At 43.6% G+C, this 20,007-nt stretch overlaps 1 protein-coding gene across 6 annotated transcripts in view; it reads left to right on the top strand.

The window, feature by feature from the left end:
• LOC147147188 (membrane-associated phosphatidylinositol transfer protein 2-like) overlaps window positions 1–20,007 on the top strand; it is a 52,965-nt gene that overhangs the window by 25,095 nt on the left and 7,863 nt on the right. For 2 of the 6 annotated variants that reach the window (XM_086031561.1, XM_086031560.1), the window contains exons 3-19: window positions 373–587; window positions 1,142–1,263; window positions 2,006–2,239; window positions 3,823–4,149; window positions 6,068–6,163; window positions 9,655–9,759; window positions 9,838–9,902; window positions 11,615–11,859; window positions 12,478–12,667; window positions 12,876–12,995; window positions 13,081–13,298; window positions 13,636–13,811; window positions 14,357–14,527; window positions 15,732–15,884; window positions 17,899–18,063; window positions 18,495–18,749; window positions 19,032–19,180. In XM_086031561.1, coding sequence (XP_085887687.1) covers window positions 373–587; window positions 1,142–1,263; window positions 2,006–2,239; window positions 3,823–4,149; window positions 6,068–6,163; window positions 9,655–9,759; window positions 9,838–9,902; window positions 11,615–11,859; window positions 12,478–12,667; window positions 12,876–12,995; window positions 13,081–13,298; window positions 13,636–13,811; window positions 14,357–14,527; window positions 15,732–15,884; window positions 17,899–18,063; window positions 18,495–18,749; window positions 19,032–19,180 — 3,006 coding nt within the window. Of the gene's footprint in view, window positions 1–372; window positions 588–1,141; window positions 1,264–2,005; window positions 2,240–3,822; window positions 4,150–6,067; window positions 6,164–9,654; window positions 9,760–9,837; window positions 9,903–10,933; window positions 11,006–11,614; window positions 11,860–12,477; window positions 12,668–12,875; window positions 12,996–13,080; window positions 13,299–13,635; window positions 13,812–14,356; window positions 14,528–15,731; window positions 15,885–17,898; window positions 18,064–18,494; window positions 18,750–19,031; window positions 19,181–20,007 lie in introns of all 6 variants that reach the window. The other 4 variants (XM_086031565.1, XM_086031562.1, XM_086031563.1 and 1 more) reach the window with 4 other exon arrangements.

The following is a 20,007-nucleotide window of genomic DNA, read 5'->3' as shown; positions in this document are numbered from 1 at the left end:
TAATGCATGTTGTAAAGGTTCCACAGTTTGCTGACGAAGAAGAAAGATGTTACGTTACGTTCTTTAACAATGAGCCCTTAGTGGGGATTGGAAGCATATTTGGTGACAAAAGTGGGAGCTAAAAAAAAAAAAAGTCTTTTTTTTTTTCCAAAATACATTATTTCCCTTCACCGTATTCAAAAATGAACATACATTATGCGGAGAAGGGTGTCTTTAACAATGAGCCCTGTGGCTTGGAACCATATTTGGTGACAGAAGCGGGAGCTCAAAAAAAAAAAAAAGCAACTTTCTCCAAACTCGTCCTTTTGCGGGGGAACATTATGTAGCTGAAGGAGGATATTCCATGTTTTTTTTTTGTTTTTCTTTTGGCAGAAAAAGAGCCGCGAGGAGAGCTGCGGCGAGGGCAGCGGCGTGGAGATCCTAAAAAACAAACCGTACACGGACGGGCCGGGCGGGACGGGCCAGTACACTCACAAAGTTTACCACATCGGCATGCACATTCCCAGCTGGTTCCGCTCCATCCTGCCCAAAGCGGCCCTGAGGGTGGAAGAGGAGTCGTGGAACGCTTACCCTTACACGCGCACGCGGTGAGATCTTGAGCTTTGTTTTTAACAAATATTTGCAAGGAAAAAAGTAGTAATCTTACAAGAATCAGGTTGTATATTTTTAAAAAGAAAATTCAAAATTTCCAAGAATAAAGATACATATTTTTAAGGAAAAAAGTCTTGATATTGCAGGGGAAAGGTTGCATTTTATTTAAGAGGCAAAAGATTAGTTTTGTCTCTTAAATAAAATGTTGTGATTTTTTGTGAAATTTTTTTGGGTGTTTTGTTTTATCTTGTGATTTTTCTGGATTTTTTTTTTGGCGTTCCAAGATTACAAATCCTGATGTATATCAATGAAAGGATATGTTTCTCAAGAAAAAAGTCGCAATCCGTCCGTATTCCCCCTGCTCCATCACTAGTCACCTATGCTGGTACTTAACCTATACCTATACTTAAAAATGAAAAGTTTTAGCATTGAAATACAATTACAATTTCTTAAAAAAGTGTTTCAATGTGATTGCAGCATGCAAGATATCATTTTTAAGTCTGAAATGACAGTATAAAGCAGTATTTTGTTCCCTGTGTGGTCCTTTCAGATACACGTGTCCCTTCGTGGAGAAGTTCTCCATCGATATCGAGACGTACTACATGAGTGACACTGGCAACCAGCCGGACGTTTTCAACATGTCGACCGCCGACAAGAGGCAGAGGACCGTCGGTAAGGCCGGAAAGCATCATCCTGTCAACAAACACTTTTCATGCTGCATTTTCTGCACTGATGCTGCATAGGGATGGGCGATATTGACTTCAAATCAAATCGCTTCCTCTGTTTTCCACATGAGGTGCTGCTGAGGCCCACTGGTGGCCTACAGGTGCTACTGCAATGCTCTTTTGTTTGTCCTCATATTAGAGTACAGTAGTTGTAGTCCCATTTATAATAGAATTATATTTGTTGTGATTTAGAGCTTGTGGTTGTGTTTTTTTTCTCGATTGTATTATTTTGAGGTGTATATTTTGAAAAGGTTTATTTATTTATAAACATTGGCCTTTTTCATTTTCATGTAACATTTTTATTTCATGGTATTTTTTGAATTAAAGATTTACTGAATTTATGGTATTATTCAAGTGAATTTAAATTAAAAAAAATTGTATAACCGGCTTGGATAATGGATGGATGGAAGTTTAAATAAATATTGGATTATTTTTATGTATTTAAAACAGTGTTGGATTTGATTTATTTTAAAGAGCAGTGAAAAAAATTTTTTTTTTAATTTGTATTTTTTATGTTACATTTTTTTCCATTTAAAAAAAACGTTTTTATAGTATTTCAAAACATTTGTAGCCACAAAAGTATTGCATTTGTTTTATTTTTCAGGAGTGTTTTCCTTTATTTTTTCTTGTGGGTTTTTTTTGTGTTTTTTTTTTTCAAATCTTTTTTTCTGTTTGTTTTTTAACGGCAGACCCAATCGACATAGTGACGGACCCCATCGCTTCCCACGAGTACAAGGCGGAGGAGGACCCAAGGCTGTACAAGTCAGCCAAGACCCAGCGGGGCCCCCTGCTGGACGACTGGATAGAAGAGTACAACAACAACCCGGGCAGGATGCCCATCATGTGCGCCTACAAGCTGTGCAAGGTGGAATTCCGTTACTGGGGCATGCAGTCCAAGATTGAGAGATTCATCCATGACGTTGGTGCGTACTTTTTGGAAGTTATGATTATTCTCCTCATGTTTTTGGATGTTCACAACCGATTCAAACCTTTGCACTTTAAATTCCTTGGCTTGTTCTGGACATCAACCTAACTATTTACCACATTTTTAAAATTCCAGGATTATGAGATTTTTGAGAGATTTACCTCCCTCCGCATTTCTCAACCGATCCTACCCACTCCAAGCCTCACATTCTGTATTTCAAAAAGGCAGTTAATTACACAGAAATGCAGATCAGCGTCAGCTCTTAAGCATTCTTAGGCATTTCGTACAAAAATTGCATTCTCTAAGTTATAATAATATTATTTTCCCACATTTTCAACATCTTCCTCCTTACACAATTGTCAACCGAATCAAATTGTTCAGATCATTCATGACATTTGCAGAATGTTTTCTCACATTCCCCAAATTACTCCCATTTTACATTACTTCACATTTTTCATATTGTAACTCCTTCCACAGCTCCAAACTATTAAAACCATTCCAATTTCGACATGTTAACTCGAGCATACATGGAACTATTTACCACGTTCCTCAAATTCACTCATTTTCACAACAAAATTCTCAAATTTTGAGATATTATTTCTCTCCTCCTTCCACATTTCTGAATGGATTTAAATGCACATTGAAGCCCAAATATGTGTCAACACTGTTTAACTCATTCACTGCCAGACATTTTCAGACCCTCTTCTACCCTAATGTTATAAAAAAAGTTATAAAAAAAAAGAAAAAAATATAATTAAATTCCTGGGATTGAATGGCTGGACAGTGAAAAGACAAATAGATGTCCTTGGCAGTGAATGAGTTAATTCTTAACATTCTATGTAATTGTCATTATTGTAGTTGTGTTTATTTTTCTGCTGCTGACACAATTCTCAGTCATTTCAAACCATTCCAACTTAGAGTCAACCCAAACATATTTTTTTCAAGAATATGTTCTCTGCAAGCCCACTAGTTGAAACAAGGCAATATGATTAATATGAAATAGGAGTTAAGCAGCAAAATCCACCCGGTTTTAGCTATCTCTGGGGGCGGCCATTTTGTCACTTCTACCACATAGAAGTGACCACTCCATTATTTTTTTTAAATTAAAATAGTGCTTCTCTTGCACTGACACATTTTTACATCTTCGATTGAAACAGTAAATAATAATAAATTCTTCTGCCTGTGTGACAGCCACATGACTAAGCTCTTTAATTCTTTTGGAATCATGTTTCTGTCTGCTACAGGGGCTGAGATATTAATCATTTTGTACGTGTTGAATTTCTGGGAAAACTTCAGGTTTTCAAGGATAATTCCAGAGGCGACCTTAGGTTTTGGGAAGCTGTTGAGACAGGCGCTTTAGTCCTTAATGGGTTAACAGAGTGCCGGGTTTCAACTAGTGGCCCTGCTGGGAACATCCATCCATCCATTATCTTAACCGCTTGTCTGTTTGGGTTGATTTCCACTTTAAAGTCCCACATTTAAAATGTCAACAATTAATCGAATCCACAATCTTTCCGCATTGACACGCAATTTCTAGAGAAATTGCATTCTCTTGTGACCATTATCTTGCTGCGCTCCTAGGACTAAGAAAGGTAATGGTACGCGCCCACCGGCAGGCCTGGTGCTGGCAAGATGAGTGGTACGGTCTGACCATGGAGGACATCAGGCAGCTGGAATTGGAGACTCAGCTCACCCTGGCCAGGAAGATGGCGCAGTTCTGCCAGGTGGAGGAGGCCACCGAGGCCAACGGGGACACGCCGCCTCCGGTCAAGGAGCAGGAGGCCAAGGAGACGGCGGTGGCGGAGGTGACAATCAGCGACACGGGTACCAACACGTTGCAGCCCCGCGGCGTGCTCACCAAGCAGTGGTCCACCTCCTCGCGCTCCTCCCGCTCCTCAAAACGAGGAGGTGAGAGTCTCTTCTCCCGCCTTTGTTCAACCGTGACTCGGCGGGTTTTTGATTTTAGCATAGCACAGAGCCTGTGAGAAAGTCTTGAATTGGATTATTAAAATGTAATCATCCTAAAAACGTAGCATTCAAAGGGCTTAAAAATGGTGAGAGTATTCAAATTTTACATGGTACATGCAATGCTAACAAAAGGTTTTTTTTAAGATTAGAGTCCATCTATTTTTAGCACTTCAAATAAATATATCATTTAAAAAAATATACAATCATTTATTTTATGGTATTTTAAAATGTTTTCAGTATTTTTTTTTACCATTTAGAAATATACAATTAAAGTGTTTTGAAATATATTTGAGTTTAGCTTATTATAGTCAGGCTATTTGAAATTGTTTCAATTTGTTTTGAGTTCATTAAATAAGTATTACATTTTTTGTTTTGAATGTAGATTTTTGTTGTGTATTTAAATAAATATTCAAACATTAACAAAATACTTTTTGGGGTATTGAAAAATATATACATTAGAATATTGTTTATTTGTTTATTTAAAAAACAACAACATTATTTTAGCGTTGTTGTAAAATATATACTTTATGGTTTAATATGTGATTAATGTATTAAAACTATTTTAAAAATATATTGTGATTTAAGGTATATTAAATATTACATTCTACATTTTGGATAAATCTGTAAAAAATTAAAATTATTTTAGGTTATTTTGAATAAATACGGAATTATTGTATTGAGTAATGTTTCAAAAATACTTTGGGTATTTGACAAAGGTATTAAAGATTAATTTAGTATATATCAATAAATATTCTGAAATATAGATTTGGGCGATTGTTTTTTTAAAAAAAAAAATATTCATTACCTTTTGAAATAATCTTTAGAATACATTATTTCTAATAGATATTGAACACTTTTTAGGTGGGTCGTTAATTAATGCATTTTAAAATGGAATTCATTTAAATGATATTGTATTATCAGTTAGATTTAAAAAAATCAAAGATATAATTGTTAAAAATGCTTAATATATGACAATGCGGAAAAGAAATGGCGAAAGTGAACGAGGCACGAATAGGCGGGGCTTCACTGTATTACATAACTATGCTAACTATATGCAACCTGTTGTCTTACAACCTGCCTATTTTTAGCTACCGCAGCAGCAGCAGCTCATCCCACATCCACTGGATGCTACCTGTGCCAAGACACACACACACGCACACCCCCAACCACCCACCCCCCACCCACCCACACACACACACACACACACACAGGCGCGCGTGGTTCCTCGCAGGCCTATTATTAGAAGCAGCATGACATCCCAGACCAGCCCCAGCTGTAACCTCCCCAGCATGATGGACCAGACCTGCCAATTTCCTTCTTTTTGACCAGCGTCCAGTCCAACTACCTGCGAGCTGTGAACATGAGACCGTTGCATGTTATATAACACCATGTGTGTAGGAGTGGAAGCCGCTGGTGCAACATTTCTTTGTGCTTGATTGCGAGACTGTGTTAAAGAAAGCTGGAAAACTCAAAAGGTCTCCTGCTTCATAGTGTCCCCCCGCTGTATCTTTAATTGTTTTTTTAGTGCCCCAGAGATTGTTGTCATGATGCCAAAATTTTACTCTGATACTATACCTGCATAAAGTACCTAGATACCAGTACTGAAACGCTACCACGGCAGTAAAATAATAGCTGACAGCTAATCAATTTCAAATATGTAAAAAGTGTTTTAAAAGTATGTACTGTATTATGAAATGTGTTTAAAACATGCGGGAGGGATAAAACTATTAAAAATTAAAAATAAATATTGTATGGCCTCTCAAAATTGTGGATTTTCACCTATCAGGGACGGGTCTGGAACATATCCCCTCGATAAATGGAGGTTTATTGTAACGTCCAATATTTTGTCCCTTGGCAGTGAGCCCGTCCCGACACAGCATCTCGGAGTGGAGGATGCAGAGTATCGCGCGGGACTCGGACGACAGCTCGGACGAAGAGTTCTTCGACGCTCACGGTAAGGCGCTAAAAGTGTCAAGACACTAAGAGGAAGGTTGGCGCAATTTGACTAGATCCAATACAAGACCGGAACAGGTGTCTTTAAGTTAGACATGGTACTCTCCAGGCCTGTAGGGGGCAGTAGTACGCATTACATTTCAAAGTGGGACAAAAGCGACCATACCTTCCTTCCTTCCAGCGTTTCTTCCTCCGTTCCTTCCTTCCTTTCCACATTCTTTCTTTCTACATTCCATCTGTCCTAGTTTCATCCTTTCTTCCTTCCTTCTTTCCAGTCTTTCTCTTCCTTACTTAATCCCGCCTTCCCATCGCTCCTTCATTGTCCCCATACCTCCATCCTTCCTTTGTTCATTCCTTTCTTCACTACCTCATCCTTCCTTCCTTTCTTACCTTCCTTCCACTCTTCCCGACCTTCATCCATCCTCCCTACCTTCCTTCATACTATCTGTCATATTTTTTTCCTTCATTCCGTCCGTCCTTCCTTCAATCAGTTCCTCCTACTGTCTAGCCATCCTTCCTTCCTCCTTTACCTTCCTTTCCTCCATCATTCCTCCTTCCCGTCTTGCTCTCTATCTTTTATAAATTCTTTCCTTCCTTCCCCCATTCCATCCTTTCCTTTCTGCCCTCGTCCCTTTCATACATTCTTGTCTCCATTCTTCTAGCAATCCTTTCGTCCTCCATCCATCTTACAGTCCTTCCTCCTTCTTTCATTCCTTTCCTCCTTCATCCTCCCTTCCTTCAATCCATCCTTTCTCCCTTCCCTCCCTTCTCCTTTCACCCATTCGTCCTCCCTCCCTCCCTTCCGTCCTTACTTGCACCTATCGTTCGTCGATCCTTCATTCCTTCCTTTCTCCTCCCTCCCCTCTTTGAATGAGTCTATTAATATAGCGCGCACCTACTTTTGTCCCTCCCCAATGCGATGAAGAATTGTGAACTTAAATATGATCGTTGGCGCTATTTCCACAGGTCTTGTATGGGATCTCATGGCAAAGCGCGCCACTGTCTATACATAGACGCGTTTTCATCCAAGCCTTCTTCCAGGAAAGCTGACTCTGCATGCGTCTCTCTAACCACAGATCAGTTCTTAAGCTTCCCAGATACCCAGCATGCTTTGGGCTGCAGTTGAAATAAACCTCCTCCTCCTCCTGCTCCCCCGTAGCCACTCCTACGTCCTTCCACCCCGCGGGATGACTTTGTCCCAGGACTCTGGCCAAGTGGCTGGTCGGAATGTCAAAAGTTCACAAATCACACTCACTCCCATCATCCACGCCCGGCGAGCAATAAAAGCTTCCTTATTGTTTGTGTGGCATTGTTTTAATGACATGCAGCCTTGACGATGAAACAGGAATCAAACTAACATCACAAGACGTGTTTTATGTGTCGTTCGGGGCGCAAGGCTAGCGCAGAAATCACTTTTGTCGGTTTTAAAATGCTGCTTCGGTTCGCATTAGGGACAGGACGAGAACGATTCATCCATTTTCTATAGCGCTTGTCCTTATTCAGGTGTCGTGTGCGCTGGAGCCTGACTTTGGCCAGCCAAGCGCAGGGCACATATCGAAAAACAAGCATTCACACTCACATTCGCACCTGCAAACCATCTAAAATAACCTTGGAATGTGGGAGGAAGCCCAGCCCACACAACACAGGGAGAACAAGTCAACTTCACACAGGAAGGCGTCAGACAGGGTTCTAACCCGGAACCTCAGAACTGTGAGAAAGATGCGCTAAACACCACCACGCTGTACTGAAGCAGATTCAATGACATGTAATATGAAATATAAGAAAACCAATACAATACTCCAATAATAATTCTCAAAAACACCTAATGTGGAAACGAGGTTCGCTCGCGATGTTTGCATACATGTATTTTAGTTTTCTGTTTTGCAGTTGTCGTCTCCAGCTCATTTTTAGAATTGCATTGAGATGCAAGATGGAGGTGTTTCTGTCACTTCAATTCATATTGGGAGCACCTTGGTGCAATAAATGAACGTCTAGACTTTGACAGCCTTAAAGCGGAAGTCAACGCAAACATATTTTTTTTTCAAGAATATGTTCTATGCAAGCCCACTAGTTGAAACAGGGCATTCTGATAAATATTGCGTTTGTGGAATAAGTGTTAATCCACTCGTTTTTAGACATCTCTGGGGGCGGCCATTTTGTCTTCTGTCGACTGAAAATTACATCACAACTGCTCACAACGACCAATCACGGCTCAGGTTCAGAAAGCAGGTTAGCTGTGATTGGTCGTTGTGAGCAGTCGTGATGTCATTTTCAGTTGACAGAAGACAAAATGGCCGCCCTCAGAGATGGCTAAAAACTAGTGCATTTTGCTGCTTAACTTATATTCCACAAATGCAAAATGAATCAGTATGCCGTGTTTCATCTAGTAGGCCTTCTGGGAACATTTTCTTGAAAAAAATATGTTTGGGTTGACTCCCGCTTTAAGCAAGCATGACTTTGTTCACTTACAAAGCACTGTAAGTGTTTTTTTATTTTATTTTGTCGCTCATGGCTCTTAGATCTCTACAAAAAGAGTTTGGAAAGATCATACCTGACCAGCTTTTGTCTGGTCAGGGTTTTTTTTTTGCGATGATGAATAGATGCGAGGATTCCGCCTGACAGCAAACATATAATTTTTGGAAATGAATTATCTACAGGTAGATTATGAATGAATCAATGGCATGAGACTCAATAAGCAATAAAATTCAAATGAAAAGTGACTCGTGTATCCAGTTTGTTTGCCTGTTTCCTTTGTGTTTGTCGATGGTGGTAGGCAGGAGAAAATAACGGACAAACATTTGTACATGCCATAACTTAAGGAGCACTACTGAGATCCAATACAGGTGCTATATCATAAAACCTGCCTTTAAAAAGACGACAATGCTTTAATTTGAGGTCTTAAGAAAGCATCCATCCATCCATTCTGTGAATCCGCCTATCCTCATTATATTTATTAAGAAATTAAACAGCTTTCAACACATTATTTTGCTTCGATTCAATGGAAGATGCGCTGCTCCTTCTTGTGTGTGCATCTTGGCCACCTGGGGGCAATATAACACAGACAGGAATATACGTGCACATGAAGATGGTCACTAGTTGTCCTTCACAGAGGATAAAGAATATATGCCTGTGAGTATTGTTGTATTATTTCCGTTATGTTAAGTTTGACATGAAACTTAAACTGGAAGTGGCAATAAAGAGCTTGAAGCCTTTACTTAATGTACTATGTGGCTCTTGTATTGGATCTCATCAGATTGTGCAGGCGTCTGTATAAATGCGATAAGCCAGTGGTTCTCCAACGTTTTCCACCAAGTACCCCTTAAAAATATATGTAGTTCTCCAAGTAGTAGTAGTAGCCTATATGGTTATCAAAAAATGAGGTTTTATTCCTGAAAAGTATTTCATTTTATCGTTGTAACATTATGCAAAGGTGCTCCAAGTAAACACCAGCAGTGTTGATAAATGGTTACCTTTTGCATGTGTGCGTTGCAGAGGATTTCTCTGACGGCGAGGAGGTTTTACCCAAGCAAATCGCCAAGTGGAATTCCAACGACCTCATGGACAAGATCGAGGCTTCCGACATGGAAGAAACCTCCGGTACGACGATGAAACCGCACGTTGAGATGATCGGTGACGACGGCCTGGTCCTGACCGCTTTCTTTGGCGTATTTGCAGGCGAGCTCTTCAAGGACATGGCGGTGGACTACGACAGGGCGGCCAGCGGAGAAAGACTAGATGAGGTACGGGTCCACAAACACATTCCCGGATGGAATCCCCAATTTTCAAGATGAGGATTCAAGGGGGCCTCCTCTTGCCTTAAAAAGCAGTTTGAGCATTTATTAGGTATCCTTGATATTCATCTTAAGGTACATGTACTAGTAGACGCTATTCCAAACTTCAGCGCAGTAGTTGACCAGCTGTGCCTTATTTAAAAAAAAAAAAAAAAATCTCCACTAATAGTGCAACTTTTGGCCTGCTAGTACACAACTAAACATTACTAGTAAACTAGTGAGGCAAAACTGCACTTGTTGACATCTGAGTGCTACTAGTACTACTAGTAAAGTGCTACAATTTTATATGACTAGTAGCACTAGTGGCCTGTAACTAGTGCAGTTTTTTGCTTATTAGCTAGTGTAATTGTCCTACGAGTAAGGCCAAAGAGCGTACTAGTACATGAACGCTAGGTTGGATTTCAATGCTATAGTATGAATGCTCAAATGTTTTTTCATAGAGCACTTTAAGCATTTTGAGATACTATTACACTTTTTGTCCTCAAAATACTGACTTCTGAGTCTGACTCTAGTAAAACAATTCAATGCACTAGTAGAATGACTGTCTTATCAGCAAAGTTTTTCCAACGGTGTATGACATTTCTGCGCACTAGTAGAAACAACCTTGGTATACTTGTTAGACAACTACATGTTACTAGTGACACAAAGCTGCTAGTTGGCATTTTGGTGCCCCTGGCAGGGTCCTGGAGGCTACTAGTGCATGACACATTCCTACTAGATTAACCTAGTGTTACTGTTTCAGCACAGTAGTTAACTGGTAAGATTTAATTGCATTTTTAGTAGGCCAAAAGTGACAGTTGTATAAGGGGAAAAGAGATTGAGAAGAAAGTTGTCCAACTCGTGCGCTGAATTGTCACTAGTGAGGACAAAGAGCATACTAGTGCACCTTAAGATGGATATCAAGTATATGGACTATGCGCTCAAACGGCTTTCCGTCCGGTCCGGTGCAGCCTTGAGCCTCTGTGTCCTCTTGTGTTCAGATGCGAGCCTCCGTTAGGGTCCCAGCCGATAGCGTTCCCATTCCCACCATCACAGTAACGCGGCACCAGTCCGTAAGTAGCTCACATCCAGTTCCCTGTGAGCCCAGCCCTGTAGAAACCCTCAAATCCTGACTGCCCTCGCCCGCTTCCGAAGCCAAACCGTGGTACTCCCACCCCCTCAACCAGCCTTACCGTTCTCCTTGTTCAGCCCCTGCGATCATGTTTGATGTTTTTGGCTGCAACCTTGTTGGCGGTTATGGCAAGTCACACTCAAGTTACAGTCGCTCAGCTCAGTTTGGTTTCTTCCAAATAGACGACTTAGTACAGGATAAGGTAAGATTTGACGGACACCATATCAAGGAAATCCCATCCGTTGGGACATAATCTTCCAAAGAGTTTTTTTGTGGGTGAATTTTCAAGATGAAATTCATGGAGCTGTGTATGAAGGTGCACGATTAAGCTACCTATGAACCGTTTTAAATTGTGGAAGAAAAGCAAAACGCCTCCTTATAAAACGGCTCAAATTTGGGTGTTAAAGAATAAAGTCAAACTTGTTTGAAATTCCTTCAGTCTTGTTCAGAAGAGAGATAGAGAGTGAGCATAGAAAATATCCCGGAAAGAGTTGGCATGAAAGCAATCTGTGTTTTGTAGTTGCACTTCACGGTCGTATCCGCTCCGCAGGAAAGCGGGTCGCAGCAGTGCCTGCAGCCCTCCAAGATCCACGTGCTCATCCTGGTCCTGCACGGCGGCAACATCCTGGACACGGGCGGCGGCGAGCCGAGCGGCAAGCAGGCGGACGTCAACACCATTGGCGCCGCGTTTGATTCCGTCATGCGCGTCCACTACCCGGCGGCGTTGGGCCGCCTTGCCGTCCGCCTCGTCCCGTGTCCTGCCATCTGTGCCGAGGCCTTCTCCCTGGTGTCCAAGTATGTTAACGTACCAGACCAGTCTGTCGCGTCATTTGGTCTTTGTCTTTTGTTTTCCTTGTCGTGGTCTTCCACACTTTGGACATGAGCTAAAACCATATCCAGATGTTCACAGTAGTACAGATACTAGGGCTGCACGATATTGGAAAAACATGCAATATGGATGTTGACTATAGCCACATTGATATTATTGCGATATTTAACATCTACCTAAGAAATTGCATTTTTATTTTCTAATGAAATAAGTACTTTTTTTTTTCATGCGGCATAATAAGCAAGCTCAATGGTTTCTTAGCTAGTTAATTGTAATCCTCCTAAGTAATGCCCAACTACTGGATGGCAATGCACATTTAACTTTGCATCTGACTGGTCAAATTCAGATAAAAGCACACAATTCCTGAAGAAAATTAATACATGTCTTTGCGAAATGCGTATTGCATTGGCCGTTATCGCGATATCGATATTTTTTTTATAAATTGTGTAGCCGTAGCAGATACCTGAAAAAAAAATCAAAAGTACAGTAACGTGCTATAAGTATTTGTACTTGATTACTTCCCCTCCGTGGCCACTGCTGTGACCAAATGTAGTGACCGCGCATTCTTCGTCTTTGTGCGGCAGCCTGAGCCCGTACGGCTACGACCAAGGCTGTCTGTCCAGCAGCCAAGATCACATCCCGCTGGCGGCTCTTCCCCTGCTAGCCACGTCTGCGCCTCAGTACCAGGAGGCCGTGGCAACCGTCATCGTCAGAGCCAATCAGGTCTATGCTGATTTTATCAAGTCCCTGGACGGGGCCGCCTTCTCCGGCCAGGTTGGTTTGTTGTGCTCTACTATTTTTGTGGTTCCCTATTCACGAGTCTCCTACTTGCATTTTTTTTTTTTTAATTCTCTTTTCGAAACACCGTAAGATGCTATAAAAGCCTTGTCTAAATAGGAATCGGTGTCAAGGAAGTGTGTTGACTGAGATTATAGGTGTAGGAATGGCTGTTCTCTTTTGATGTCATTTCCCATTTCTATAGGTCTGCCTCATCGGTGACTGCGTGGGAGGGATACTCGGCTTTGACGCTCTGTGCAGCAGCAACCAGACGGTCAATGAAAGTCAGAACAGCAGCCGGAGGGGCAGTCTTGTCAGCGTGCAGGTGATCAATACATTAACTCACCAACTTGTCAATATCCACTCACCGAACGCATTTTTTTTTTTTTCGTGAAACCCCTCCCTGGCAGGACCAGGACCTCCTGTCGCCGGGCACCATTATCAACTGCGGGCAGGGTTCCACTTCGCCCACCCTGGAGGGCAGCCGCCACCTGAGCCGCAGCAACATCGACATCCCGAGAACCGTCTCGGGCGATGAGACCAAAAAGCAGCAGCTGCAGCGCAAGCGAAGTGACTCGTCTACCTACGAGCTGGACACTATCAAGCAGCATCAGGCCTTCCTGTCCAGGTATCGCGATGGTATTGTTTTCGAATTGGGGAAGTAGGAAGGCCGCAGTCGCCAATGCAATTGCAGCTGTTTATTCGCAAGAAAAAAAATGATCAGTTGTTTGTTGTTGTAAAATGTTTCTTCTAATTGCCAACTGTTTAAACCGTAAACATCTCCGCTCCTCCCTAACTCTCAGTCGAGATATAGCACTTCAGCGTACTTCCTTGACACCAATTATTGACCAACCAAAAACAAACGCAGATCGTACACACCTAAATAAATGATGCAATGATAAATAGTCTTGGATGCTATCAAGCTCTCGGCCCCGCCTCGTGTTAACTCGGCAATGTCCTTGCAGCTTGCACTCCAGCATCCTGCGGGGCGACGGGGTGTCGCGCAGGTCGAGCAGCAGCACCATGCTAGATGGAGGCACGCTAGGCAAGCTGGACTTTGAAGTGTCAGACTTCTTCCTCTTCGGCTCGCCACTGGGTCTGGTGCTGGCCCTGAGGAAGACGGTCATCCCCACGCTGGACGGTAAGCCATGGAGCTCTGTCCAGGGGCGGAGCTATGGAGCAGGTTAAGAGACTGCCCACCCGGTGTGATTCATGAAAAATGATATACTTTTAATTTTTTGGTAAATTATTATTTTTGGGGGAATTTGTGTTTTGTTGTGTTTTTGTGAAGATCTGAACTTCGTATTATTCAGTTTGTCATTTTATTTGAATATACGATGTGTCGGGACAGGATGATTGTACTCAGTGAGAGAAATATTCAGGCCCACCCATTAGCCACCTTCTGGCTCCGCCCCTTGCTCTGTCCTACAATGGAATGCCCGTAGACGTTTGACAGAGCCTGCATGGAATTGTTTTGAAAATTCAGCTGCTGAAATCAGGTTCATGAAATTGAAATCTGCTATGCGTGTCTGTCATGAGTAGACACAATCGAAACGGTACATAAACAGCAAGAGTATGTCGCGGTTGGCAGTAGAAAGTGTGAATCGCGACCATGAGAAAAAGCAATGTAGTTCATCGAGTGAATGGTGAACACCATGTAAAAAAGCCACTGCTTCTTCCCCCTAGTGGCCCAGCTGCGGCCCGCCTGTCAGCAGGTATACAACTTGTTCCATCCGGCCGACCCTTCGGCCTCGCGCCTGGAGCCTCTTCTGGAGAGGAAGTTCCATCTGTTGCCTCCCTTCAACGTGCCGCGCTACCAACGCTTCCCGTTGGGGGACGGAAATTCGACTCTGCTGGGTGAGCCCCGCCGCCACGTGCTTACCTCAGCGCCATGCGCGTGCGCGCGCGCACACACAGCCACACAAATATACGACATTGTCACATGTGAATGTCGTCCTGTTTTTTTTCATCACTGTCACACAACGATAAGCATTGTCTCGAAAGAAAAATGGAGCATTTTTCTTCTGTTTGTGCTTCGTGGGAAGCCAAATGTGGTCACAGTCCTGCAAGGGGTTCATGTTTGGACTGACCAACATGGTGGAGTCGGGGCCTACAGTTTTTGGTCATTGGTTATCAATGTCAAAACGAGAATTCTATGCATTTTTCAGTATGTGTTAGGTCACACCATTTTGCTGTTTACACTTCTCTAACCCCAAACCTCAAAACTTTAACCTCAGAACTAAAAACCCTAACACTAACCTGTTGCTCAGTCACCTAACTCCGGCTGCCTAACCCTATCCGTAACCTCTGGTTATTTCCAACCCTAACCTTGGAACCCCTATCCCTAACTTCAGGTTACCCTAACCCTTAACTTCCGAACTAAAACCCCTAACACTAAACCCAAACTCTAGCCTTGCAACTCAAACACTATCCCTAACCCCCTAAGCCAATTATTCAATTAACACTAACCCACTGAGTTTAACCATGGAATTCTAACCCCTTTCTCCATCCCTATCCTTAACCACAGGTTACCTAAAGACCCAACCTAATCTCTGAAGACAAACTGTTCACCACTAACAATAATCTCAGAACTGGAACCCCTAACCTCGGGTTACCTTAAACCCCTAACCTCAGAACTCAAACCCTTAAACCTAACTTCAGAACGCAAACCCGTAACCCTAACCCCTCAGTATTCCATTCCCTACCCTTAACCCTGATTTCAGAACCATAATCCCAAACCCAAACGCTATCCCCATCCTAGAAGTTCTACATGTAACGTGTGTTAATAGTAAAAGATGAGAAGCGACCCCGTTTTGTTCAAGCCGTTGAGCCCCTTTATCTTGGATTCCTCCGAGTCTTGGGAGCTCTGTCGCGTTCCATTTCTGAGCGCGCGCTGTAGTTCGCTCAAGACGGTTCCAAAAACGTGGGCTCCACTCAGGGCTTGACTCTTTCTTTTGTCTCTTGTTCTTGCTTCATATGTTTTTGTGTCTTCCTTGTCCTCTTTTCCTTCCTCTTCTCTCCACCCCTTCCTCCTTTCCTTGCCTTAACCTGGCCTCTGTAGTGGAGACAGTCCAGAGCAACGCTCCGCTGCTACTTGACAGCGGGCCGTCCGTGTCCCTTCGCTGTCAGGAGACCATCAGCGAGACGTGCATCCCCGTCCCCGTGCTAAACTGGCAGGAGGGCGCCCTCAAGGCCACACCCGTCACACTCGAGTGTGTGTAGACACTCCTGTCGCCTTCCTCATCCCCTTCGTCCTTTCTTGTCTTCCTCTGTCATCCGTCCATGCTCTCCGTCGGCATTCCTGTCGCTCTTGTCAAGCAAAGTTGGAGAAATTAGACTTGCGAAGGAGGCGGAGGGAGCGCACTGAATGAAAAAATGATAAATAGATAACGGTTCTTCTATTTGAATTCTTCTTCGTAAGCCACTGTGTCCCATCATTGGCGGGCTATTTTTAGAGCAGACCCATGTTGTTCTTGGGGCTAACTAGTACACGCCGGCCCACTATTTTTTATGACAATGCACATCAGAGCTGGGCACTTGGCCCTTTTTCGCCGGTCCGTCCTCCGTCCGTGACCTGGGTACCCTTTCGATCACCACGCTGTGTGTGTGTGTGTGTGACTGTTGTTTTTGTTTGATATTTTTTCTTTTGTTTGGCGGCGTGTCTGCTCACGCGGCGCCTGCGTGTGACGTGAAGCTTACGTTCTCGACGCCGATTGACTGTCGCCGACGAGGGACGGACTGGCACCACGCGGGTCGTTTAAATATGCATATGGCAACTCGGCGGCGGTTAGCCGCATGTGCACATGAATCGACAAAGCATAAAGGCATCCGCGTAGGAATGCTGGAGTTAGCGTAGTTGCCTTCCTCTCTCTGCTCAGCCGAGAAGGAGAAAAAAAAAACGCCACTGGCCTCTCGTCATTAACACTGAAGAGGCGGCTCATTAAGTGATCTCTGCAAGCAGCCAATCTTATTACGCTCTGCTCGGACGTCCTGCCCTTCAAAACACAAAAGAAGAACACATTACCGGCGACGGAGCGGTTGAAAAAAGAATATATGCGGCGCATCAAAACTGTTAAGAACACCGGGGCGAGTCAGTAGGCGTGATATAGTCGGTTACCGACCATATTCATTTTGATTAATGAAAAGCAGAGGTGGCCGTTCCGTCATATTGACGGACTGGTCCGTCAATCGTCACTGACGGGCGCCCGTTTTGCTGATGATTGGAGGGACACCTTTTAAAATGATGCACTGACGAATGCCGGACGGGTGCCCTGGCTGCTGATGGATGACGAATGACGGACCAGCGAAATTGAATAAAATGCCCACCTCTGACGGAAAGTAGACTTACTTATACCGTATTTTCCGGACGATAAGCCGCTACTTTTTCTTAGGTTTTGAACCATGCGGTTTATAGTCCGGTGCGGCTATTCTGTTGATTTTTTTTCCGTCGCGAATGACAGTACAATTCAATACAATACATTTACCGTTAACAGGATGTGACTGCAGGTGGAGGAGTTCAACAGGTGAGGGCGCTATGCACTAGGTTATTGCATTAGGTGCATGTAGAATGTAGTAGAACAATAAAAGGTGGACGTTAGCTGACAAACTCGAGCGGCAGCGGGCAGTTAAATGACGATAACTACTGTTTATTTTCCCTTGGTCCTGTTCCGTTGTAACGAGCAAAGTTGCTGCCGGCACTGTTAGGAAAGAATCTGCTCAGGTACATACTTGTACATTTACAGTTCAAAATTGCTCTGTAAACAGTAAATATCTAATGTTTCACCATAGATAGGTGCGGCTTATAGTCCAGAAAATCCGGTATTCCTGCAACCTTTAAATGCTACGCCCCGTTTCTCCCGCCATTGCCGTGTTTTGCGCTTCCCATCGCATTTGGTTGTTGTCACGTGTGCATGTCTGCATCATGACCGAATCCGTCTTGAATTTAGCGCAACATCTAAGTCTCGTGTGACATCCCCCCCCTGCGATGTTTTGTGGCTCCCGGCGCATTTGCTTGTTGTGACGTGCGGTTGTGCGCATCATGTGTTTTGTGGACATGCTTTTGATGACGCTTCAGAGGCCATCAGAAGATGATCTTTGCCTTAAAGATAAAAAAAATCACCGGTTGGCCTCTGAAACCCTTCACGTGACTCCCAGCCTTCGCCCCGGTCCCCCTCACCCCTCACTCTTGTCTCTTGTCTAACGGGATCTCCCTTGTTTCGGCTCAATAGCGGATGTTGTTCAGTCTCATGGTGGTGTCTTCATGGACAGTTCGTACCCCTCATCCCCCATCACGGGCCCCTTGTCCCGGGGCCAGCGACGCGCCAGTGAGGTCAGCATTGCCAGCCAGGTGTCAGGAATGGCAGACAGTTACACTGCCAGCAACATAGCCAACAGTAAGTGTTCGCCCAACGCCACCACCGTCTCATCATCCCCGCACACACAAGCACATACGCTCACACACTCTTTCCTGATCCCTGACGAAAACACACACTGCTTAAGGCAGCTAGACATGAAGACCACCCCCCCTGCCCCCCCCCCCCCGCCCCCCCGCACCCTCCCCGGCCATGTTAGTGTTAGAGCAGGCAAAGAGCGCCCCCTGTGTCTCTGTGTCTCACCGTCTTGAGTGTTAAATGCAACTGGCATTTTCTCCCAATGCTGCAATGCATCCTGGTGACCAACCAAAGTCCTGTCGTCTTTTATGTGTGGTTGTCCCACCCACTGACACGCGCACATTGTAACAAATAAAATCCAATTGAGATGTTCTTCCAGATGGACGCACTGCAGCACCGACGTTTTCTTTTTCTCATGCTTCTTTTCCTTCCAGCTCAAACAGACTCATTTAATCAGACCAAAAGTTCTGGCCTTTTGTCCCAGCTGGCCCTATCATCCCAAAATAAATTCTTCTTGAAAAGCCCCCCCAAATCCCGCAAGAAACGCAAAGAACCCGCCGACGAGAAGGACGGCGAGGTGACTTTGTGCGACAATCAAAGTCTAGGGTCCGACTCCTGCTTGTCTCCCGGCCTGCACAGTGCTATATGCGACCTGGTCTCACTGGACTCCCAGGCTGAGGTGGACCAAGGTATTGCACCGAGACCCGTGAGGCTAAGGAAACTTCTTCTATATCAGGAATAACCACCCATCTTTTCCTCAATCAAATAACCTACCTCTTGTCTCTTTTGGTTTTTCGGTGTGTTTTTTTTTTTTTTTTTAAATCTGAACAAAACTCTTCCTGGAGATCCACACCTGCTGGGTTTGGTGGCAATGGCTGGGCTTTGGTCTGTCAAATGATTAATAGTGTTGACTCAAGAGTGTGTGTGTGTGTGTGTGTGTCTGCCACTCATTGCGTCCCCATCCGTCCCAGTTGCAGCTCGTTGGTGGGGCACCAAGCGCATGGACTTTGCCCTCTACTGCCCCGACGCGCTGACCGCCTTCCCCACAGTGGCGTTGCCTCATCTTTTCCACGCATCCTACTGGGAGTCCACCGACGTGGTGTCCTTCCTGCTCAGACAGGTTAGACCAGTGTTTTTCAAACTCTGTGCGTGCCGCGGCACAGAGATGTCGTCAGGTGTGCCGTGGGAAATTCTCTCATTTCTGTGCCTGTGCGGTCTAGCGCCTGGCAGCGTAGTCTTTACTACATTGTAGTACTCTTCCCTACCAGCAGGTAGCAGCAGCAACAGCAGCAGGTAGCTAATTGTCTTTGTTTAGAGACAAGCGAATTAGTGACACATGTTTATCCAAACAGGCCCATTTCACACTGAGTAAGTATCAATATGAAACTACTTTTAATGTACTATAAAATGCTTTTTTTGTGTTTATTTAATCCCTATTCAAGACCTTATAATATAACGTCATTCTTCAATGTTAAAAATGCTTATATAAATAATATAACACTTATATTGTTAAAATAAGCAGTTTTTTTTTTTTCACAATTTCAGCTGGTGGTGTTCCGTGGGATTTTTTCTATCAAATAAATGTGCCTCGACTCAAAAAAGTTTGAAAAACACTGCGTTAGACCACATAAGCATCGCCAGCATGTCGGTTTCTGCCACCGGTAGCAGAGAAGCGAACCCGTCTTCGAATGCGTCATTAGACAGAGCAATTATTTCTTAAGCCATAACTAAAACGTCCATGGTGAGACTTGAACGTACTATTCAACAGAGCAGTTATTTGTTTACATTTGACCAGAACGTCAGTAGTTGGAACAAGTCTTTCTTGAATAGACCATTAGACAGACCAATTATTTATGTTTATCTTTGACACGCAGTCAGGCTGAATCAGTCTCGTATTCTCCATTATACAGACGTTTGACCGGAATGTTAGTAGTCGTACCAAATTAG

This window comes from Filicampus tigris, chromosome 5 (genome assembly GCF_054856515.1).
Source record: "Filicampus tigris isolate MCC_2025a chromosome 5, RoL_Ftig_1.0, whole genome shotgun sequence".
NCBI lineage: Eukaryota > Metazoa > Chordata > Actinopteri > Syngnathiformes > Syngnathidae > Filicampus > Filicampus tigris.
The sequence above is the reverse complement of the archived record's forward strand: the minus strand, read 5'-3'. Positions and strand labels throughout refer to the sequence as shown.